Source organism: Argentina silus (assembly GCF_951799395.1).
Source record: "Argentina silus genome assembly, chromosome: Y".
Lineage (NCBI taxonomy): Eukaryota > Metazoa > Chordata > Actinopteri > Argentiniformes > Argentinidae > Argentina > Argentina silus.
In genome coordinates this window covers 10,162,845-10,188,170 of record NC_139654.1, presented here as the reverse complement: position 1 = coordinate 10,188,170, position 25,326 = coordinate 10,162,845, and the positions used below count along the sequence as shown (strand labels likewise).

The 25,326-nt window shown below is 42.8% G+C and overlaps 1 protein-coding gene and 1 pseudogene across 2 annotated transcripts in view; one reads left to right on the top strand and one right to left on the bottom strand.

Moving 5' to 3' along the window:
• LOC310823983 (polypeptide N-acetylgalactosaminyltransferase 2-like) overlaps window positions 1-25,326 on the top strand; it is a gene marked incomplete at both ends in the record, with an annotated part of 190,893 nt that overhangs the window by 117,041 nt on the left and 48,526 nt on the right. Inside the window, one exon of the mRNA XM_083696901.1 lies at window positions 552-650. Within this exon, the coding sequence (XP_083553027.1) occupies window positions 552-650 (99 nt within the window). The remainder of the gene's footprint in view (window positions 1-551; window positions 651-25,326) is intronic.
• Window positions 18,482-19,394, bottom strand: LOC310823650 (phosphatidylinositol 3,4,5-trisphosphate 3-phosphatase and dual-specificity protein phosphatase PTEN-like; annotated as a pseudogene). The gene has a single exon. The product of its transcript is annotated as a phosphatidylinositol 3,4,5-trisphosphate 3-phosphatase and dual-specificity protein phosphatase PTEN-like (transcript).

The following is a 25,326-nucleotide window of genomic DNA, read 5'->3' as shown; positions in this document are numbered from 1 at the left end:
ATATAATGCACTGTCATTGGTTCAAATACACATGAGGTGGGTCTTGTTGATTTTTTAAAACCACGTGAGCACCCGAATGTCATGTCGTGTCGCGGAAAATCAATCAGACATACAAGTGCGTTCGGCGAACCACAAGACATTTGGGTGCTCACGTGGTTTTAAAAAATCAACAAGACCCACCTCATGTGTATTTGAACCAATGACAGTGCATTATATGCTGCACTCATGAAAATTACGACAAATCAAAAATGCTGCGCTGCGCAGCAACTGGCGGCAAATTCAAATGTGCGTAACGCAGCAACCGGCGGTAGATGCAATGCTGCGTAGCGCAGCATCCGGCACAAATGGGTTAACCCTGATGATGGCATTTTAAAAAGCCCTGATTCTAAAAATAATTAGGTTTTTTTGTCCTTCCAAGAGTAGTCTATTGTCTTCAACCCAGTTGAAGGCTGTTCTACAAACAACTTGGTTTTAACAATAAAGAGGCTTTTTCCAAGAATAGCTGACTACATCTCTGACCTGTCTTGTTTCACTCTCTGTTTCTCTCTCAGCTGCAGACATAAACAGTGGAAGACAGAGCTACCAGAATCCAGCGTGGTCATCACCTTCCACAACGAGGCTCGCTCCGCTCTGCTGCGCACTGTCATCAGGTGAGGCTACACACCATCCTCTTCCTCCTCCCACACCGGCTGCGCCCTGCTGCACACCGTGGTCAGTTGAGGCTACACACCCTCTGCCCCTCAAATCATTTGTCTTTTGGACCAATCGTCTTCAACTGTGCCCTTCAGTAAGCATTCACCCCCCTGGACATTTTCCAAATGTTGTTGTGTTACAAGCTGACTTTAAAATAGATGTAATTGATGTGTTTACTAATAAATTAAAAGCTGAAATGTCTTGTATTCACCCCCTTTGCTATTACACTCCTAAAATTAGCTAAATTTAAAAATTTCTTCAACAGTCACTGAATGAGTTGAATCGAGTCCATCTGAGTGCAAGGATAGTGTCGTAGAATTATATCCGATACACTTCCTCAACACGAACACAAAGTTTATTCACTGAACTTCAGTCAATATAACCAGCTTCTCATTAATACACTTCCTCAACATAATCAGAGCTAATTATATCATAACTACACACCTCTACACAACGATGAAACACTGTATTTGATACACTTCCTCAACACAAATACAGAATTTAGTCACTTAGCTTCGGCCTATACTATCAACTTTCTCCCAATACACTTCCTCAACATGACAGTTAAACTTATTTACAGTTATTAACAGTTAGGGCATGCACATTTTCTGAAATCCCCAACAGCTCTAGTTCAAATCCTAAATTTGGTTTCTTTATTGGTAAGACTCATGCAAGTTTCCTACCGTGGAGGCCGGAGATCCAGAGCGATTTACACAAATTTTCTATACTAAAAGCAGGAATTCTGCTTACCTTATTTTGAGCTAATTAATTTGTATAAATCGCCTGGTTCCTTCCTCAACGATAGTTCACGATGCGAGCCTTATTTATCCAATCCTGTTCGTGACGCCAATTATGTTGTAGAATTTAAATAATAGTATTTTGAAATAAAATACCGTTAACCGGAGCTGTTGATTCATTCAAAGACTTTATTCACAGAGAATAGGAAGCCGTTCAAGTTTGCAAAATTGACCCTGAGTTTTCGTCTGTCACCTGTCTTTATAGACTTCACACAGGTCAACGCCCTCTCGTCAACGTACCTCTGTTCCTGTCTACTTACAGGAATAACATTCAAGAATTACATTTCGTCATCAAGGTGGGCTACTCCCACCTGCCCTGGCGCCAATTCATCTGGTCAAATCTTGATTAGCCCCAGGCTGTTTTCAAAAGCCTTTTGTCCTGGCTGTTTACAACTTTGTTTATCCTGTCTTTTGATCACTCTATCCTGTTTCTGCAGCTTTGATCCTTTGTTTTCTTCCCCTCTAGTCAACCCCTCACTCTGACCTCACCAAATGTTCTAGGACCATCTGTTGTCCTGTGATCTCTTCGCTAGGTGTGGGATTGCTAACCCTGATATTGTCTTTAAATTTACCACAATAGTAGTTCATGTGATTTCAGAATTAACATCTTTGTTTTTATAGGGTCTCTGAATTGCATAGGAATCAATTACGCACTGTGTGGATTAGGCCACCACTGCCAACTCAGCAAATTTCATGATTTTCTCTTGATCCTGACAAACTACCCAGTCCTTGCCGGTGCAAGCATACCCATAACATGATGCAGCTACCATTATTCTTCACAAGAGGGATGGTGCGAAAACTGCATGTGCTGAATTTTCACTAAACTTAATGCTTTGTAGTAAAACCAAATAAACAAATTTCCAGCCACTTTCTTTGCTGTATCACTTGAATTCATTGTTGCAAACACAATTATGGTTCAGTCAGGACACTCACGTCAGTTCAACCATACAAATACCAATATAGCAGGGAGCCCAAGACTCATCAAAACCCCCTGTAGGTAGGCTAAATACAGAGCGACCAAGCGGGTGGACGCTGGGGGCGGTGGGTGGGACGACCAACAAATATTACTCTCATAGCCAGTGATCCTGTTACACTGTTTAACCATGGTGGAGTGTTACAACTCGACTGCTTTTAAGCCTTGTCCCTGAACATGTGATGGATGTTTTTGCATACGTGTGAATCCCCAACAAAACATAACCATCGCTGCCAATGCAACTATAAGTGACCTATGTGTCTCAAGAAGACCCTCCTGGTGCCCCCCTGCACCTTCTTCAGTGCAGGGACGAATTAACCTTTGCATCCTGGATCAGACATTCTAGCATTATGTGAATCTAAGACTATGTGTCTGCGGTATTACCCTGGTCCCTGCTTCACACAGGGTGACCCTCCCAGTGTCCACCTGCACCTTCTTCAGTGATGTCAACAAAGGAGTCTATGGCGGCCTCTGGTGGCCAGTAGAGGAAGCAGCAGGATGAGGAGGATTCCTCACACGACACCAACTGAAAATGCAGACGAGAAGTGTTATAAGACCAAGCAGAGTCGTACACTTTTACTGTTGACTTTGCCACCCCATTCATATGTATAGACCAGCCTTGGACACATAGGAACGCAACGCATTTAGTCTAGAATCATTAGCTGAAAGGGGGGCGAGGCATGTTGCCAGGCCAGGCATCCAGGCAACTCTGAACCAAAGTTGTTAAGGCCGCCAAAACTAATAAGGAGCTATTAGGGAGCTAAACAAATTTTCCGCTCTGGCACCACAAGTTCACGTTGAACGTATTTCACATGATTGAAATGAGAGCTTTCATGAATCAATCAAAAATGTTTACATTCCATGTCAATGAGGAGAATAAAACAAATTATATTTTTACTGTTTTACTGCCCGTATCCAACAAGTCATTTATAGTTGCCGACTGTCTGTATTTGACTGTTCTTTTTCACCCCTGTCCGTCATATCATGCATCATAGTTGGCTACAAATGAAGTACTTTCATATTGGTGTCATAATTGCTGTAGCCTTGGACAGTTGATAAAATATTTTCGAGAACTGTTATCAATTCCATTTTACATCATGAAAATAATAAAATGGTTGTGTTCATTTATGCAGGGACGTAGGGAGTATATTTCGCGAGGGGGTGCTGCCTAAAATGTTGTGAGGGGTGTTATGGAAAATACATTCATAGAACTATTTTCAGGTTATACATTTTCATATGACTGATACAACTTGTGTAACTACTGTGATGACATTTTCTCTTGCCACTCCTCTAAAGTTCGATAGCCATTGTTCTGAGAAGCACTGTATGATTTACCATATGAACAGCGGTGATCTCTGAGGGAGTGGTAGGAGAGAGCAATAGTGGGGGGACAGGCGCATCCTGTCGATAGGTGTGAAATGTTGAACGGCGATTAATCAATAAGAAAGTCTCCCCATTGTTCATTCTCTCCCGCCCTTTCTCACGTAAGCACAGGCCCATCAGCCGATAGCCTTGGCGGCGCCTGTATTATGTTTAAACTGTATAAAAGACGAACCTGATCATTGACTCTTTAGACTTGTGCTGAACGGATCCCCGGTTCTACGCTGGGCTGCTGTTACGCTCTTGTCTCTTGTTTGCAAGCAATAAATACCGGACTCAGATATTGTGGCTACTCAGGACTTGTTTCTTGATTCTTATCTCCGAAGAGCTAAAGTACAGAGTGGTAAATCCTAGACTTCCACCACAGGGGGGAGGGGGCTGGGACCATATACTGTATCCTGAAAAATGTATGCACTCACTGCAATGTAAGTCGCTTTGGATAAAAGCATTAGCAAAATGGCATATATTATATATTATTAGAGAAGAGGGGCTGTGCCTGATCACGAGAGCCTTGCATACAGTTAGGTCCGGAAATATTTGGACAGTGACACAATTTTCTTTTCTAATCTGGCCTTTATATTCTTGAGGCTTATGAATGGTTTGCACCTTTTGGTGAACCCTCTGTATTTGCTCTCGTGAAGTCTTCTCTTTATGGTAGACTTGGATAATGATATGCCTACCTCCTGGAGAGTGTTCTTCACTTGGCTGGATGTTGTGAAGGCGTTTTTCTTTACCATGTGAAGGATCCTGCGATCATCCACCACTGTTGTCTTCCATGGACGTCCAGGCCTTTTTGTGTTGCCGAGCTCACCAATGGGTTCTTTTTTTCTCCGAATGTACCAAACTGTTGATTTGGCAACTCCTAATGTTGCCGCTATGTCTCAGGCTATGGCCTGTTTCACTTGCATTGAGAGCTCCTTTGACCGCATGTTGTGCGTTCACAGCAACAGCTTCCAAATGCAAATGCCACACTTGGAATCAACTCAGACCTTTTAGCTGCTTAATTGATAAACAAAGGAATAGCCCACACCTGTCCATGAAACAGCTTTTGAGTCAATTGTCCAATTACTTTTGGTCCCTTGAAAAAGAGGGGGCTACATATAAAAGAGCTGTAATTCCTAAACCCTTCCTCCAATTAGGATGTGAATACCCTCAAATTAAAGCTGAGAGACTGCACTTTAAGCCCATATTCATTATGTAACTTGAATATGTTTTGGTAACCAGCTAAAATAACAATAATTGTGTCAGAGTCCAAATATATATGGACCTAACTGTATATTTGTCAGCAAGTTGCTATCAGTTTATTAAGGAGTGAGTTAAGACAGAGAGACTTGTAAATACTTACAGTATGTTCTCTATGACAACTGCATCGTAACATGGCAACATACGTAGGCTAACATTACACAGATCACAGAACCATGACGAACACCTCTGTGAATTACAATATATAGTGGGGGAAGGTAAGTGAATTTGTCAGCAGAAGTCATCTTCTGCTGTCCTATATAGGTTGTCATCATTGAGTGTCACAATAGGCTCTGCCAAATCCATGCACACTTTATCGCTATGAGTTAATTAATATGCAATTTCGCGGACACACTGCTACATAAAATCCATGTCTGACATCATTTTATGAAGTGTCCATGAAGACATGATTTGTTCTACATTAAGGTTTAACCAAGGACACCATCAGCCCCCTCACATTTTAGGCAGCACCCCCTCGTAAAATATACTTCCTACCTCCCTGATAACACCTGTAGGCTACTATTCTATCCAGTCTAAATCCCACTGAAACCCAAAATTCTGACTCCTTCATTCTGTAATCAATACATTGCACTATTAAAGCTGACTCGCGCTTATTCATATCAGATTGCGCTAAAACATTTCCCCCGCTTCTCTGTGCTGAGAGAATGCGTGACGACGGTATGAGAGTAGATAGGAGTTGGTCCCATTGCTTGGTCCTCATAAAATAACCTGATATTTAAACCATTTCCGCTCTTCATCTCTGTAATTCACAATAATCAACAGCATTTTGCCAGAGATTTGTTGACACGGGTGTTACGACTCTAGATGAAAACTCGTCTACGTCTAGGGGCTGTAGAGGAGTCGCAACAAAAGGGAGTACACCAAACTTATTGTAGGAATTAAACAGGCCACAATCCAACTAATATTCTGGTATTTATATTTGCTCAGGACAAACACAAGACACACGCCAAGGGGAAAAGAGAACTACGAGCGGTGCCAAAGCAAAGAAATCATAAATAAAAGTGATCTCCTAAACTAGTGCAAGAGTAGGCTATACTATCAAGGCTATGCTACACTAGACTAATACATACGGAGGGAGGCACCCACTCCTAATATGGTGAATTGTAACAGAGGTAAGCCTACGTGGTGGAAATGTAAACCCATGAGTCTCTTACCTATTCACCTTACCCCTATGGCGTACAAATAACAGAGACAAACTACGAGAAAACAAGATGAGGACGAAAAATAAAATAAATAAACAATGACGTAAACAATCACTGACTACAGCCTAACAAAAGAAAAGACAATGTAAACTATAATACGTAGGGGATTCGAACACACAATGGAAAAGCGAGTCTACGGCTAACAGAAGACGACAATGAAACGGGTCAACTCCCGAAGGGAAGACAGACAGAGCTTATGAAGGAAACGGACAGCCCTCTGATTGGACAGGAACAGATGAGTGATGACGGGGACGAATGGCCAATTGCTGACGGACACCTGAATGTAGAATGACAGGGTAAGGGAGAAACAAAAGGAAACACAAAACACAACAAGGACACACGCACATGCAGGAGTGGGAACGTAACGTCTGTTTGTTATAGTTGCCATAGTCGGTTGAAATGTATATTTTTCGTTAAAACATGGAACAAATATAAATTTTTAAGTGTAATCTATTTTTTGCGCACACTTTTTTTTTTTTTTTTTTTTCATAATGCCATTGCCAACCTCTGCCGGACCTGGCCATTATTAACAAATGGGTGGGGGAAGGTGAAGGGGGAATTAAATGTCTGTGTGTGCTTGTTTGAGCTCCACTTATCGTGTGTCAAAGTGTGACAATTTATCTAGCCACTACGCAGTCTTTTAGAGATACAATTCGAATGCTATTTATTTAACAAATTCTGTTAGTTCATAGAAGATTGAAATGCAAACATCGACTGTACTGTAGCCAAAATGTTGCATATTTTAGAGAACTGTTATCAATTGCATTTTACATCGTTAGATAGTTACAGATAGGCCTACTGCTAATTTGTCAGTTATCATTGGCTGGTACACTGTTATTTAATATTCCCCAAACATTAAATCAGTTATGATAGAAAGATATTTTATTCAGCAGTGTTTTAGTGGGGGGGACCGGGCTTTCTTCACTGCAGCCTCCACTCACTTTGAGACACTCCCAAACCACATCAAAGAATCCAGCACGCTCTCCTTCAAACAATCCCTCAAAAAGCACTATACAAAATAAATGTATTATTATTACATTGTGTGAACGAGAGATGGCTGCCCTTCTTGAAAATGTGGAAGTTAGCACCCTATTATGACGGATTTAATGATAACAACTGTAGGCTACCTTTCAATCCCACTGAAACCCCAAATCCTTACTCCTGTCTCACATGAACTTAACTTCATTTTGTAATCAGTATATTGCGTTATTAAAACCGACTCATGCTGCTTATTCATGTCAGAATGCGCTAAAACATTTCCCCCTGTTTCTCTGCGCTGTGAGAGAATGCGTGATGACGGTATGACAGTAGATAGGAATTGGTCCCATTGCTTGGTCCTCGTTAAAATAACCTGATATTTAAACCATTTCCGCTCTTCATCTCTGTAATTCATGAGCGAACTGCCGGTAATAGCCAGCCAGCCCCAGGAAAGCCCTCACCTCCTTCTTAGTCTTGGGCCGCGGAGAGGCAGCGATGGTCGCAGTCTTTTCAACCTGCGGCCGCACCTCCCCTCGACCCAAGTGGTACCCCAGATACCGGATCTCCCTCCGCCCGATCACGCACTTTTTCGGGTTGGCCGTCAGCCTCAGGGACCGCAGAACAGCAGCCACACTCTGCACATGCTACGCCCAGGTGTCACTGTGAATGACAATGTCATCCAGGTAGGCAGCAGCATAGGCAGAGTGCGGCCGCAGAATGCGGTCCATGAGGCGCTGAAAAGTGGCTGGGGCTCCGAACAACCCGAAAGGGAGCACCGTGAACTGGTATAACCCGAGCGGAGTGGAGAATGCAGTCTTCTCCCGGGATACCGGCGAGAGAGGAATCTGCCAGTATCCCTTCGTGCAATCCAATGTCGTAAAAAATGTGGCCGTGCCAAGCCGGTCCGAGAGCTCGTCAACCCGGGGCATCGGGTAGGCATCGAATTTGGAGAACGCATTAACCCTTCTATAATCCACACAGAACCGTATAGACCCATCCGGCTTGTTGACAAGCACGATGGGGCTACACCAGTCACTGTGGGACTCCTCGACCACACCCAGCTCCAGCATGGCTTCCAATTCCTTGCACACAATGTCTCGTTTGTGTACCGGCAACCTATAGGGACGCGTGCGCACCATTAAACCCGGCTGCGATTCTATATGGTGGTCGATAAGCGTAGTCCGACCGGGCAGGGGAAAGAACACGTCAGCGAACCTGGCTTGCAAATCTGCAACGTCCGTGGCCTGGCGAGCAGAGAGATGGTTATCAATACCGAAAGGAGTGCTAATTTTTGATTTTGGGACTTCCGGTCCGAACTCATCTCTCTCTGGAATTACAGCCCAGAGCACATTACACGCCTCACACCTCCCTCTCTGTCGTGCACGCACCCTGGTAGCCCGCTTTACTGCTTGAGGAAACCCCTCCCAATCTACACCCAGAATCAGGGGATGCGTGAGGCGCGGGCTAACCGCCGCCTGTACACTATGTTTTTTTCCCTCATAATGAATTTCGATAGCGACCACAGGGTATTCGTGGATGTCCCCATGCACACACTTCACCAACACCCTCGATGCCTTTAACAATGCCCCCAGTCGAACCAGGCGCTCCTGGATCATGGACTGCATGCAGCCCGAATCTAAGAACGCCTGGTGCGTATCATGTTGTATCCTTACCGGAACACGATACGCCTCTCCTGGTCCGGGGGGAGGGCCCGGTATGTCACCGATGCGGACGACCTGCCCCACCTCCATCACTGGGCAATCCGCCTGAATATGGCCCGGCCGTCCGCATCGCCAACACACCCCCCCTGCCGCTCGGGGTGGTTACTGTGGGGCCAGGGCTGGTTCTCGATATGCCCGCCCCTGCCATCTCGTCCTCGGTGCGGGCGCCGGCCTCTCTCTTTCCGGCACCCCTGCTCTTTCCGGGCGCCGCCCCCCCGCCCCCTGGCGTGGAGCCGGGGTTGGTCGCCGGGGCTCCCGCGGTGGTAGGGAGAGATGGTCCTCCGCCAAGCTCACGGCGGACGCGAGATCCTGGGGCTGGTGGTACTGGACCCAGGTGGCGGTCCGGGCCGGGAGCCCCGTGAGGAACTGCTCCAACACCACCCGGTCCCCGACCTCCTCCGCCGAGCTGTTCCCTGGGTCCAGCCACTGCCACGCACTGTCCCGCAGCCACTGGGCGTAGGCAAAGGGCCGGCTCCCCTCCTCCATCGTCAGGGCCCGGAACCGGCGAATCGTCTCGAATCGCCCGGGCTAGGGAGGGATAATCCCGCTGGGCGGCCGTTGGCAGGGTGTGGGCAGCGAGCTGCGCCTCGCCTGACAGGAGGGGTAGTAGATGGTAAGCCCACTCGCCGTCCGGCCACCCCGAGATCCTCGCCGTCCCCTCGAACACCGCCAGGAACGCCTCCGGGTCATCCAGGTCCCCCATCTTCTGGAGGTGGACCTTTGGCAGATCTTGCGCAGACCCGAGCTCCCGGAGGAGGGCACGGTCCTCCGCCGTCGCCATCTCTCCCATCGCGGACTGCTGCTCCTGCTGGAGGTGGGCCTGCTGCTCCAGTATAAGGGCCATCCTTCCGATGGCCGCGCTTAACACCTCCATCTCTGTGTCCCAGGTTGGGCGCCAATGTAACAAGATCCTTGACACACAGAGGCGGACGCAGTAGTTTATTTCGGCTGTTTTGTTGACTTTCCAGCGCTCGGCTTTCCAGCCCTCCCCTTCCAAAGCAGAGGCACACATATCTCAAACCATTTCGTCAACGAGGCTTCATTCGCAACAGGTGCGCAACGAAGCCTCGTTTTCGTAAACCCCGGCCACGGTCCTGTAGCTCCCTCTACAGGCTGAACGCTGCATGTCCCCCCACAACCATATTTAGGACAGATAGAGAAGGGAGAGGGGGAGGTGTGGCTATTTTTGTGTGTCACCCACCATCTGCTCATCATAGTGCTCTTGATAACTTAGCTTCTATGTACATTCCTATGTATATTCTGAAGTAGTAATAATAGATGATTTTAACCTAGACTGGTTGTCTCAAACCTCAGATAAAATAAAACACCTATGCGATGGTTCACAACTATCACAGTTAATCTCAAAACCAACAAGGCCTAATTTGAAGAATCCAGATAAATCCACCCTGCTTGACATCATCCTAAAAAATAGGACTTAGAAATATACACTCACCGGCCACTTTATTAGGTACACCTGTTCAACTGCTCGGTAACGCAAATATCTAATCAGCCAATCACCTGGCAGCAACTCAATGCATTTAGGCATGTAGTCATGGTCAAGACGACCTGCTGAAGTTCAAACCGAGCATCAGAATGGGGAAGAAAGGTGATTTAAGTGACTTTGAATGTGGCATGGTTGTTGACGCCAGACGGGCTGGTCTGAGTATTTCAGAAACTGCTGATCTACTGGGATTTTCACGCACAACCATCTCTAGAGTTTACAGAGAATGGTCCGAAAAAGAGAAAATATCCAGTGAGAGGCAGTTCTCTGGGCGAAAATGCCTTGTTGATGTCAGAGGAGAATGGCCAGACTGGTTCGAGATGATAGAAAGGCAACAGTCACTCAAATAACCACTCGTTACAACCAAGGAAGACCATCTCTGAACGCACAACACGTCGAACCTTGAAGCAGATGGGCTACAGCAGCAAAAGACCACACCAGGTGCCACTCCTGTCAGCTAAGAACAGGAAACTGAGGCTACAATTCGCATGGGGACAATAGAAGATTGAAAAAACGTTGCCTGGTCTGATGAGTCTCGATTTCTGCTGCAACATTCAAATGGTAGGGTCAGAGACGGATCCATCCTGCCTTGTATCAACGGTTCAGGCTGGTGGTGGTGGTGTAATGGTGTGGGGGATATTTTCTTGGCACGCTTTGGGCCCCTTAGTACCAATTGAGCATCGTTTAAACACCACAGCCTACCTGAGTATTGTTGCTGACCATGTCCATCCCTTTATGCCCACAGTGTACCCATCTTCTGATGGCTACTTCCAGCAGGATAATGCGCCATGTCACAAAGCTCACATCATCTCAAACTGGTTTTTTGAACATGACAATGAGTTTACTGTACTCCAGAGAATATAGTATACACTTTGTGACAAAAAGTGATGACGTCACATAAATTTAATCATCGAAAATAATACTTGAAAATTATAAGTCCCGCCCCTTTGGGAGCGGATGTGGTGGGCTGTTGATGCTTGCCCAATGAGACGTGTGTGAGAGGCTATGGTGTTCTGGTGTTTGTCGGAACTTGACATTTTTATGAGGCTGTGGTCACCCCCATAGGATATAGAACCGTGAGAATGGATTGGATGGATTAGGGGGTTTCCCTGGGGCCCTGAACTGTCTGAAGACCCACCGGGGTTCAGCTAAAGTTTGTCACTGATAAGGGCTGTGTGATGTGTGGTGATGACTTTATGCTGCATACAGGCATCTATGTCAAAATTGCATATGAGGCTTAAAATAAAAGTTCAATACTGAGGGTTAAAATGTGCAATTAAAAAAAGGCAATTAAAAAATGGTTAGGCTGCTACTCTAGTGGTAGTAATGTGTTCAATAATGAAGGGTTAGGGTTAATAAAATGGGGGATTAAAAAATGGTTAAATTTTTAAAAATGTTTAGTTTCAAACGTGGGTCTGACCCATGTCGCGGACGTGTCACTGATAAGATCACGTGTTTCCCGGGCAAAAAGGTGTATATATATGACCCTGTGTGAGATCTGTAGTAGTTGTTGCTATATGACAGTGTCTAAAATGGCGTCTACAAGGATGGTGTGAGAATTGGACGGGTGTTTATTGCCCCATGAGACGTGGGTGAGAGGCCAAGGTGTTCTGGTGTTTGTAAAATTAGTTGTAGCATCTTGACATTTTTATGAGGATGTGGTCACCCCCATAGGCTATAGAACCGTGAGAATGGATTGGATGGATTAGGGGAATCCCAGGGCCCTGAACTGTCTGAAGACCAAATTGTTAGGAAAGTATTTGTTGGTCGTACAAAGCTTTTGGCTTTTTCCTTTTTTTCTACATGCCAATGGAACAGCATTTTCAGCACCTTTTTTATATTTGAGATGGATATGGGAAGTTTAGAAACCAATGCTGGATAACAATACAATCTGACTTAAAGAAGCGTATTGCATATCTTTGAATATAGACATGTTGCATATGTAGGTATGTTCGTAAGTAACATGTCAGTAAAGAAAAGGGTAATGAAAGTCATAGCAGCTCACCACCAAAATTCTGAATTTGACTATGGGTATTGTCTCTTATTTTAACCCTTGGCTTGACATTTTAAATGTACAACATGTACCGCTATATTCCCATAGACACATATAGAGTTCATGAAAAGTATCACTAATTTGGATCGTTATCTCACAATTTGTTATTTAGGTCGATTTTTAGGATAGAACTTGAGTTGATGGTATTATTGTGGGAACTCAAATCAGTCACTCAGCTTTTTCTATTGGCTACCCTCATCAATGCAGAATATGTGCGTGTCCAATGAAATGTGAATGTTCTCGTTTCAGTACGCTGAACGCTTCATCTTTCACTCCACCGTTTCCTAAATCATTTTACCTCATATCCTTTGTGCATCCTAAATTTTTTTGTAATACTGCTTATTCATGTTTTAAGTTACCTATTTATACCAGCACCTTAGATTACCAGACCTGTACAACATTTGATAACAATGTTATTTTTGCACTAAAATAAAATGACTAGTGTGTTTCAGATGGTTGGACGTTCAGATTGTTCTGTTTTAGAGAGGAGAGGTGATGAGGGCAGGTGGATGTTCATCATGAAGCTTACTTTGTTTAATACCAGGCTAGTTTGTCTGGTGAGACCACACCAACTCATTGCATAGCTTGTTAACCAACTGGTCCCGGATACACGTAATGTACGTGCACTACTAATTCAGAAATTCATTTTTACACCCATTGGTCGAGAGGGATACTAACTAGCCAACTAGCATGCAGTGGGTGATATTACAGAGAATAATGCCTTTAATGTTTTATTACAGAAATAACTGCCAATAGGTTGTCATTGAATCTCCCCCCATAAAATGTTGCTGTTCATTAGTTATGATCTCAGTTTTGAGCTATGGTGAAGCGTAACAGTGCATATGCAAAACATTGTGAAACTGACATTTATTTTGACTTTTGTTGGACATTCAATATGTAGGCTAGGCTATATCTTACTGGTTGTTTGTAGTCTGTCTGTCTATCTCTAGTGTGTGGAAAGTATCCAGCAAATTGGTTCTTCGATGAATATGTGTAGGCCTAGTACTTGTTTCTGTGGTCACCGAAACTACAGCATTTATAGAGAAGTCAAGCTGCAAAAATGCATCATGGAATGTTGCCACTGGCCATGCAGGTAGAACTAGTTACATATCAGGATGTAGTTGAATTATCTGTCAACCTGTACATTTTTCATCGTTGGGGGACACAGTTTATCTGAAGCTAATCTATTTCCAGTGAATGGATATGTTCATGGGTGTGTGTGTTGTCATTCCAATGAGGGATAAGTGCTTAATTTGAGAGTGACCTGAACAATAGCAAGCCCAGGATGTAAATAATGAAATCACATTTAAATCATACATGCACCATTTCTAGTCTAGTACTTGCATAAAAACTAGGCTTAAGGGTGCCCTCTGATCAGATCTTGACAGTTTTTAGGGAAAAGGCACATTTAATTGCGAAAGAGTATGGTTATGAGGGGTCTGTTTTGTTTAACTAAATGGCATATCATCATGGATATCATAGACCAATTCAGCTCACCAGTAGGCACATTTCACGTGCCTCTGTTGCTTGAATGCAACAATTGAATTGGATTCAATTGGATTGTCTGTTGATCTTTTTTCATCATGCTTAATCGAGTTGTTGGGAGTGTTTTAGAGATTGTTTAACGTCGTCATTGCTCGGCTTTACCCTTTGTTGGTTTGTATGACTTCTTCAACTGGTCCCTACATGGATGTCTCAGTTCAGTTGTCAATCTCCATTCAAAATGGGCTAAGAATAGTATAGATGGATGCCTTTTCCATATGACCCATATTTCTCTGTGTTGCAGAAGGACATTCAAGCAAACAATGTTAATAACAAAATGAAACGTGAATCTGGGTTTGCACTATTGTAGGCCTATAGCCTACTGCTGACCATCTAAACATCTCCTAAAAGTATAATGTCAGATATATAGGCACAGTAATGCCTCTCTTTGCCTTTCTCCTATCTTCCCCTGAAGAGCTAACCTCCCCTTATAGTAGAGTATAACTTATTTTCTTAATTCAAAGGTAACAATAGGGAACACTGAATGTACTGAAAGCCAGAGTGTTGATATACTTTCAGAAATGACGTATCCACCTGTAATATGCGTATTATGCATGTTCATTAACTTGAACTTATTGACCCCTCAAATTGGGATAGTAAGAAGTCGAAGTTGTCTTTGTTTTCTGATGTCTGTTCTCTGGCAAAAATTGACCCTAAGAATGAGACTGATGGAACATTAGTCATGTTAGTCGTTGAATTGGCATCTACTAGAAAGATAGAATTTGAGCTGGTGCGAAGATTGGTCCTACTTTGTATTGCCTGTTGAGGTGCTGTAATAGAGGAGCTGTTACCATAGTTGCGGTGTCGTGTGATCTTATTGGATGTTTAATTTTGGCTTCAGCTTTTACTATTCATATTCCCATCAGACGACAGTTTTTTCCTCAAGTAACCAACAGAAACAATTAATGTTTGTCACCTTTTGCGGAATGCCTGAAAATGTTATGGTTATCGTGTAGTAAATATACTTAGATGAAGAAAGGAAGCTGCAGAGGTCCGGATGAGTCAGTTTAATCGTCTTTAATTAATCGTAACTTCATCATTACATACCACGGCCAGATGTGGGGGGCTCCTGTCCAGTCAATAATGTCCCCCCTCTATCTAGTCCAGCCGTTTAGTCTTTTATACAAAACAGCCTGCTTTGTCTTCCAGATTTGGGCATGGAATTCCCAGGTCCACGTTGCCCTAAACATTTTCAACCTATACGATGGTGATGTTTACGGTTTTCACCAAATAAGGCTATACCTTTTGGTGCTGTTCACAGCCTTAACTAATTAAGACTACCCCCACCACTATCCCTCCTTTACCATCCCCCCAATCTACAGAGGTCAACTGCATGCAGCAACATTCCAAGGGCCTGACCCACCAGGCCTTCTTCTGGTCAGAGCAAAATATACTACATATTCCCCCCTTTGGGACTTATTAAAGTCCCAACACAGAGAAATTGTATAACGCGTACTCTAACCATACTGCATGTAGTTGTGTGTAACATGGTTCAAAGGGATATAAAAATAACAAGTAAACCACAAAAATTATTGTGAACTTAAGCCGTGGAAATTATCAACTAACAGTTTCTAAACAATAGACAGTCTATTCAATGTCCTATTAAAAGCCTACGCGTACATTAAGTCAAGCCTTGCTTATATGATTAAAATAAATTGCTACGGACATAAACATACATAAGTATAGACTATTCTATGATACATACATGGTCCCATATACGTTCAACAAAGAATAATAAAGAGTGATAACAATACTTCAAAGAATAACAAAGAATGATAAAAATACTTCAGAGTAATAAATGAATGACGAAAATACTTCTCTTCAGGTCTTCGTTGCTTGATTTACCTTTACCTGGGGGTCAGAGGTTACTAGCACATAACCCCCCATATGAGGACAGTCTTTACCACTGCCTCGTTTGTGTAACAGACAGAGAATAGAAGGATAGAGAAAGACAGAGATTTGCTGAACACGAAGCCTCTAACTTCGAACTTCACCTCATCCAAAATGAGGATTTGCCTTCGGATCGTTCAACTTAATCTTCAGAATCCCTTCCATCTTCCTCATCGCTGTCATCGTCATCCAGATACCCAGGTTTTGGATATAATTCAGGACTATCATAGTCATCAGGCATTCCTGAATCTTTACGGTCTTCTCTTCTTCCCTTCATAACTGCCATTTGAAGTGCCTGAGTATTCATTGCCTTGTCAATTCCTCGTGTTATTAGTCCTCTTTGTATTCCCTCCGAGATCTCGTAGATTTAGATTGTTCTTGGACTTCCAAGTCCTTTGTTGGGATGACAATGATAGGCTGGATCGCCTGCACCCGAGCACATCTCCCATTCCATCCTATCTGCAGGGTGTTCAGTAGATGTTCTCCATCACAGAGCCAATATTGATCTGAGTATTCTCTGGATCCAAGGAACTGCAAGCACTCTGCTTCGCAGAGTGGGGCAAAGGCAATTGCTTGAAATGGCTTTATCCCCAAAGTTGTTCCTGCAATATCAGAGCCCTTCATTCTCTTCAGCCAGTCTGCTTTTAGCTCCCCACAGTTTTTCCAATTGAATTTGGTATTCATGATTATTAACGAACTTTCTTTTGCTTTGGAGCATATATAACAGTCTTTTTTGCTATGAGTCTCTCCAGTGTATTTCATCCATTGATACCAGAGGTTCCTTCTTGCTTGTATCATCAGTGGATCTTGAATTGAGTCCTGTGCTAACCTTATTTTATTCTCATTTATTTCCTCTCCATCTCTTCGACTTTCTTCATCGCCTCCAACTCCTTTCTCATCCATTCAAAATCCTTTTCTTTCTCCTTCTCACTCCTCTGCCCATTTCATCACCTCCATCCTCTCTTTCACTTGTTTCACGTCGCATTCTTTCTCCTCCAGAACTTTCTCCTTCTCTCTCCTCTTTTCCATATCCTCCCTCGTTATCTGTTCATCAATTGTGAGGTTTTTCTCAATAGTGAGTTCTTGTGTTACATCTGACTCCATTGTGGTAGTTTCCATCATCTTCTGAGTTTTAATCTCCATTATCTGAGTTGGTCCAATTTCATGTCCAACCATAAACATTGTAGGCTCATTCATGGTGGAAATAATTTCTTCTTGAACTAATGGGGTCACTATCTCAGCTTTGTCGACAGGCTCTGGCTCTGTGGTATATTCTTGTTCTATCACTGTGGGTTCAAACTCTAAAGTTGTTTGCACTTGTCTGTTAGTTATATACGCGGTTACAGATTCTGGCTCTGGCTTAGGACTCGTCAACTCTTCCTGATATTTTTCTGATCGTGTTTTATACGTTGTTAGCTCCATTGACATTTCCACTTCCGGTTAGCTTTGTTGTTGTCTCCAATTCCTCTATTTCCTCAGTAACTGTATCTGTGAGGAATTCTAGTACTGACTACCAAAGCGTTGTTTAATCCCTAACTTTTGTATGATAAGTTTCACCGTCTTATCTACAAATTCTTTGCCATTGTCTGATGAAATTCGATCAGGAATTCCCCAGCGTGAAACCACCTCACGGCATAAAAATTTAGCAACTGACTGGGCATCTTTTCTTTTGGTTGGGCATGCTTCTACCCATCTGCTAAATCTATCGACAACAACAATATCTTTTGCCTCCTACCGGGCGCGTCATATCCACGTAGTCGAGGACTAGGTCTTTCATTGGCCCACTTGGTGTTGGGATGTGTCCTGGAGGAGTTAATACTCCTCTTCTAATATTGTTTTTCAAACAGATTGTGCATCTACCTATGACATGGTCAATTTGTTCTAGTAGGTATGGTGCCCAAAATCCGTATTCTTTTGTAATTTTCCTTCTCACTTCCCCCCTCGCTACATGGGCAAGCCCATGAGCGTCATATATCAACAGTCCTAGCTAGTTAGGAGGTGCTACTATCAAACCCTCATTGTTCCTCCAGAGGCCTGTAGCATCCTGACTCGCTCCTCTGACAAGCCACAAGTTCTTATCTAGTGCACTTGCTTCCTCTTGCATCAAGTCTCGGTTCTGCCATCCTGGTAGGTTGGTGATGGGCTGTTACCTTACCACATCTCAGTTGTGCTCCTGAGCGGATTCAGCTAAAAGTGAATCAAAATATGTTTAGCTAAGTTTCGCAAAGTATCCTCCTTCTATGTCTCAAGATGAGCAACATATAGCTTACTTAAAAAAGGTTAGATTTAACTTTGAAACATTAACTATCACTAAACTTAAAGTCAAAGTTCTGAATGGCAACACTTGTTACTCCTCAAATGATTCGTCAGAGCTATTGTAGCTAACTATCGTAAACTATTTCAGTGCTGCTAGCAATCGTCGTCTTTTCCAAGTTGGAACTTCGTCGCCACAACAGTGTCCAGTGTGCTATGGATTGTCCAAAATAAACTACACATTCCTGGCAATATTGCAACTTCTTCTGAGAGGCTTTGTGTCCTTTTTCATCATCTTGTTCTGCTTGTGGAAGAACTCCACATTGATGTCTCCACAGACAGGCAGTGGCTGGGGGAACTCAAAGTACATATGTTTGTCCCCTCGCCTTGTGTGCACTGTGTTGGACGTATGGATCTTGATTTTTAGTTGATAAACCACAAACTGCGGATCCCAATGCCAGCTCCCTTTCTTGAAGCCCTGAGGAATCGGGTCACTCCTGTTTTTAACGGTACTGTCCCTGCAGGTGCCTCCACTAAGCATGGGGAGCGTCTCAAACACCATTTTGTGGAAGAGCAGAGCGATGGGCTTGTATTCTAGCTGGTTCTTCAGAAAGTAGCTGTAGTAGTAGACATAGCGTCGCTGGCTTGGGATTGTGACTCCCTTCTTGTCTCTTGTCCGCACTTCCCCGTAGAAGTCGAATGCTTCCTATGCCTCCAGGAACTTCCCTCGGTGGAGGAGATAAGTGCAGATCATGACGCCGGTGCGGCCCTTCCCTGCCTTGCGGTGGATGGCCACCACATGATGGTCATCCTCGCTTAGCCACTGGTCCAGGTCTTCACAGAATGGCTTGATTAGCTCCAGCTGAGGCTGGTTGTGGTCTTCAAAGGGGTACTGTGCAATTCTGCAGTTAAACTTTGCGGTGTCGTAATGTCGCTTGGCGCAAAGATTATATATCTTATAATGATTTTTGTGTTTTGAGTCCAGAAACCGTACTACATCGTCTATGTTGTTTCTGTAGACACTCTCAAGTCTTTCTGCAGGAAAGCCCATAGCAATTATATTCGGATAAATATAGGTCCAAGTCAAACCCATCTTCCTGGTATCTCCTTTTGTTTCGGCTGACAATTTCCTTTATTATTGCAGCCATATCTGTGACAGGAGTCCTTAAGGTATTGAGCTTAAGAGAGAGTATTGTTGTCTTTGTACGAAACGCTGCCAATATGTTTCTCCCTCGCAATCCCGTTGGTGTCACCACTAGCTAATGCTAGCTAGCTCTCTTTGTGGTTGTCTGGGATCTCAGGGTCAGACGACTGGGTGATGGAGGTCATGATAGGTGTCGTCTTAACTTTATTGGAGTGTATAGCGTCTCTATGTCTTCAAAATATACTTAGTATAAAATCTGTGTAAAAGTTTTGTTTCTATCTAGCTATGTGTTTTTTCTTTGGCTGGTTTGCCTGTTACAGCTGAGAACTCAATCTACAGTTGAAATAAGATTGCAGGTTTAAGAGGCACAAGGTGATTAGTTGATGTGATGTATGGTTGTGTCTGTGTGCATGAGAGCTAGGGGAGAGATGAAGGAATGAAATGTTGCTGGTTTTGGTACATTCAGTCTCTTCCTTTCTCGGTTGCAGACTTCTCTGTAGTTGTAACTTTATTTTTTGGATCCTTCTTTGTCTGCTTAGACACTACCAGCTGACACCCCCCTTTCAGATTCTCTGGGCACCCCTAAAACCCCCGTTCCGGGCCCCTGTTCGGGTTCACCGGTCCCTGTGATTGTTGTTGCTGTGGCCATTGCATTCGTCCCTGGGATGTATTCATTGGAGTTGGATAACGTCCCTTGTAGGCTTCTCCGCCGCATTCGCGGGCTCTTTTGTAACATTCCCGGACCATATGTCCATTTTTTCCGCAATAGTAACATGGTTTTGCGCCTCGCTGCGGTCCTGGATTATAACCTCCTTGTCTAGTATATCCTTGACCCCCCTTTCTCCATTTCTGAGGTTGTGGGTATTGAGGCTGAGGAGCAACCTGTATTACTGCTGTCGATTGAGGTTGTGTCTGTGGTTGAGGCAGGTTTTGCAGAACCACAGCCTGTGTTTTTATGACAATCGTGATTTTAGCTTCTCCTGTCTCGAGTATTTGTTTATCTTCATCTTCCATGAGGTATCTTCCTTCTGTGTTGAGGATTGGTAGTTGTGGATAGCTTCTGGTGGGCGTAGCCCTTTCCTCATATGGTGGTGGAGCCACAGTTGGGGTTTTGTGTGAGAAAGGAGTATTCGTCTCCTTCACTAATCTCCTGGTTTCCTCTTCCAGGCTCTTATCCACTGCTTTATCTCTTATTCCTTTTACCAATGGGTTGCCCTTTTCAACCATTTGCACTGGAGTAGACGTCTTAGCCGAAGCCGCACCCATAATTGTTGTTCCTTCAACCGTTGACTTAGCTGAAGACACTTTTCCAGTAGGCACTTCCTTTGTTTACAGTTCAACTTCTTGGCTGAATGGTTGGTTACTTATTTTGTTGATTCTATATTAATGTCTTTAATCAACACATTCAGTCACCATACCAGTGTGAAACGTTCTTGCTCTGGCTATCTTCCTATCCAGAAGCTTACTTTCTAATCTCAACCCTAGTCTTCAGCATTTTGGCGGCGGGACAATTAAGCACTCCCTTGAGGGGACTCCACTGACCCAAGTAACTCAGGTTTGTGGAGGTGCGCCCGAGACAACTGCTCTAACCACCTCCGTGCCAAAAATAACAAATTAAAATAAAAAAGGTTCAGCAAAGACACCGAGATGCCTTTGCTGCTATGCCTGTCAGCAAGTCAGTTCCACACCCCACAATCATACACCTTTCAGACTCAGACGTCCCTCACAAGGATGTTTGTCCTGTTAATGCTAGCCAAATCAATCCTCCTGTATATACTAAACAAATCACCAACCACGCTATAATTAGAATATTCAGTTTAAATTGTGATATGATTATATCGCAGTCATGCAAAAGCTTTATATCATTTCACAAGTGATGCACACATAGTATTGTTCAAGTCGGAGCACGCAAAAATTAGAAACAGATTAGATTGCCTGTATTATACATGTTCCATCAATGTCAGCATGATTATTCTGTGCACTATAATTCACTACCATTATCTGTTAGTGGAAGTGACCGATCAATGAGAGAGAGAACGAGAGGATCGCCTTATCTTAATTAAGCAACTAGCCAAACAATCACTCAATGGTTAATTATATTATTTTCACAATCAATGAATTTATTTATTGATTCTTTACAAATCAATCACAAATAATCAATCACTAATTCAATTCAATTAATTAATCCTTGATCACAATTGACAATTGTCAGTTATCTCCAATGGAGCAGCCAATTAACCAATTCAACCAATTAACCATATAATCAAACAACTGATTGACCAATTAACCAATTACCCGATTACCCAATTAACAAATCGACCACTCAATCAAATCAATCATCCAATCAAATCATCAATCAACCAATTAATCAAATCAGTAATTAATCAACCAATCAATTAATAATCAAATCAGTAATCAATCAACCAATCAATTAATAATCAAATTAATCAAATCAGTAATCAATCAACCAATCAATTAACCTTTTAACAGATCACCAAATTAACCAACTAATCACCTAACCAATTAACCAAGAATCAATCGATCAATTAATCAGACAATCAAATGGTCAATCAACAAGTCCATATAGCGAACTTCAAACATCAACCAAATAATAGCAGTCTTACTTTGACGTAGGCTATATGAGACGAGCTGTTCTGATGTCTCTCACAAATCTGTCTTTTTACTGCTATCTGGCGCTCTCTCTCTCGGAACCTCTGTCCCTCTCCTGTTTTGCTCGGATACAAAACATTAATTTGATTAGTTCTCTTAAAATAATTATACATTCAACACAAAACATACAGAAGATACTATACTAAAATAAGATCAGAGATATGAAAAATAAACTTCATAAAATGGAACGTTACTTTTTCCCAATGTTTAAACAGTTTCCAACATCTCAACGTGCACTTGAAATGTTGGCAACAGGCCCATAAAAGCACATCGTAAATTTCATTGACATGCACCGCCTAGCACCAAGATCCACGTAAGCATGTCCATATAGGGCGTATAGTATCGGCTATACTCTACAGCATTAAGACCGCACCCAACCGACCAATAAATTTACACTTATTTTTAACGAACAATAAATTTACACTTATTTTCAATGAACAATAAATTTACACTATTTTCAATGAACAATAAATTTACACTTTTTACAATGAGCATATTCTATAGAGAAAGAACAGAGAGAGAGAGGGAATCTCAGAGAGGCACTATATGGTTTATGCTTCGTTTTCTGGCTTGAAGCCGCTCAACCCCAAATCAGTCAGACGGACAGAGGCTGTCGAGTGTCCGCGCACCCGAGGTCCCTCACCCGCCGGAGACAAGAGGCCGAACTGCAGCACCCAGATCCCCGCATTCACGGAATAGAAATCCCCAATGATAAAGAGAGAGAGAGAGAAAGAAAGAACAGAGAGGGAAGGTCTTTTAGATGAGATATTTACAGCTTGCACTGTGCACACCCAATCATATTGTTCAATTCAAATTTCTCTCTCTGAAATTTAAGAACAAGGGTAAGATACTAATTTTATTTTATACTTCTCTGGAAGAAATTAGCTCAAATAGCCCAGAACAGGGGACCCGCCCCTGTCAGGGATCTGTAACTTTTCAAGCAGGCAACTATTCTATTTTTAGAACGAGAGAGCAGCTTTGCGCCTCTGTTCCAGGATGCATCTTCTGTTATCAGGAATTTAACCTGCATACATATATTTTATCAGGCCTCTGTTATCAGGAATTTAACCTGCATATGTACTATTTTTGTTGTTTTATCAGGACTTGAACCTGAATGGGGCTTTAACCCAAAACAATGTAGCCTGACTTTAGACGAAATCACTGCACGGCGTCCCCCACAGTATCTATCCAGTCTCTACATCATTTAGTGTCTTCCTAAATTTAAGTGCACGACAACCAGCTGATCAGACCAGTTCACGACAACCAGTTGATCAGACCAGTTCCGTAATGTTAAGTGACGTAACTCCAAATAATTCAAACTAATTACCGAGTTTTTTAGGGTTACATTGAAGGATCGTATCTCCAACAGTTAGGTCAACATAACATTTCACAGACACTTTGTTGTTTGTTTAAATTTAGCAGACATGCAACCACCTTCAATTCATCTACCTGGTTCTTTTAAATTTTGGTCGATAGCCCACAGTCAACTTGATACTTATCTTTTTGAGGCACACACCCAGCTGGTGGCCTGTTCTTCTGCACGGCTATCGGTTGGCCAAATCCTGTTCGTGACGCCAATTTGTAGTAAATATACTTAGATGAAGAAAGGAAGCTGCAGAGGTCCGGATGAGTCAGTTTAATCGTCTTTAATTAATCGTAACTTCATCATTACATACCACGGCCAGATGTGGGGGGCTCCTGTCCAGTCAATAATGTCCCCCCTCTATCTAGTCCAGCCGTTTAGTCTTTTATACAAAACAGCCTGCTTTGTCTTCCAGATTTGGGCATGGAATTCCCAGGTCCACGTTGCCCTAAACATTTTCAACCTATACGATGGTGATGTTTACGGTTTTCACCAAATAAGGCTATACCTTTTGGTGCTGTTCACAGCCTTAACTAATTAAGACTACCCCCACCACTATCCCTCCTTTACCATCCCCCCAATCTACAGAGGTCAACTGCATGCAGCAACATTCCAAGGGCCTGACCCACCAGGCCTTCTTCTGGTCAGAGCAAAATATACTACAATCGTTAAACCCCCCTACAACCTTTAATACGCGTAATGGCACCATAACAATGATGCTTCTCGTACCGTTGTCCGTTATGGTTTATGAGTTGACTTCTCTTGTATTTTTGTTTGTTTAGCTTATGTCTAGATGTTGCTCTTTTATTCCCCAAAAATATGTATGATGGCTTCTGCAGGCCCTGCTACAGTATGATGATCTCATATCTCACTCTGTTTTGAGTAGTCAACATTTTAGTTTATTTTATCGGGTCTTTTTTGGTTGCGTTCATTTGGAGAACTATGATCGTCGTCACGCAGAGCTTGGCTCCATCCATCCATCGACTCGCAGCGACTCTATCCTGAGAAAGTACGGTTGCAAAAGAAATCGGAGAACTTTCGTAGAGCTTCCCTAAACCGAACCAATGCCATATAGCTGAATTACATGCAACATGCAAGACATCATAACTAATAATGCAAGGTATTTTGCATATATATATAGATATATCTTTTACCTTTTTAGAAAAGCTCTTCAAAGTCATATTATTCCTTATAATTTCTATCGATAGCTTAAAATACCTCGTCTTTTATTGTTGTTTTTTTGTCAGTTTGCCCAACCTTAAGTGGGGCAATTTTGAAACTGCTTTGAAAGTGCAAAACACAAATACTGATCGTTCTATGCAGCGTCTTCACTTTTAAGGTTGCATGATAATTAATGTAGAAATTATTTTATGTGGCGCTGTAAATGAAATAGGGATGGCAACCCCAGTATATGGGAGGTGGAAAGGAAATCTCTGAAAAGACACACATAAAACAATAACATGCGGGATGTTTTCAGCTCAGACAACAAGAATGACATAAGAACTTTAATTTAATTTCCATACAACCTTCTCTGTACAGTGCCTTTCAATCGATTGATCTCTTGAATGACCGATATATGCCACTACATCAGTATATCATGTCACAAATACATTGAGAAAAGTAATTTCAAATGTGTATTCCCTTTGTAAAATGTAGCATGCAAAAATACATCTATCGTCATATCAAAAACTGTATCAAATTTGGATAATGAATAGCGTGCTACTGTTCTTGTCGTTTTCTGGTTGCAACAAACAGCTTTAAATGGCAAAGGGCAAGAAAAGCCTCGCTGGTTTTATTGCGGCACTGGATAACATCACTTCAAGATGCAGATGCTAGATCCTTGATGATCACTCAGTGACGTCTATAAGCCAACTACGAACCACTAAAAACACTACTTATAGGT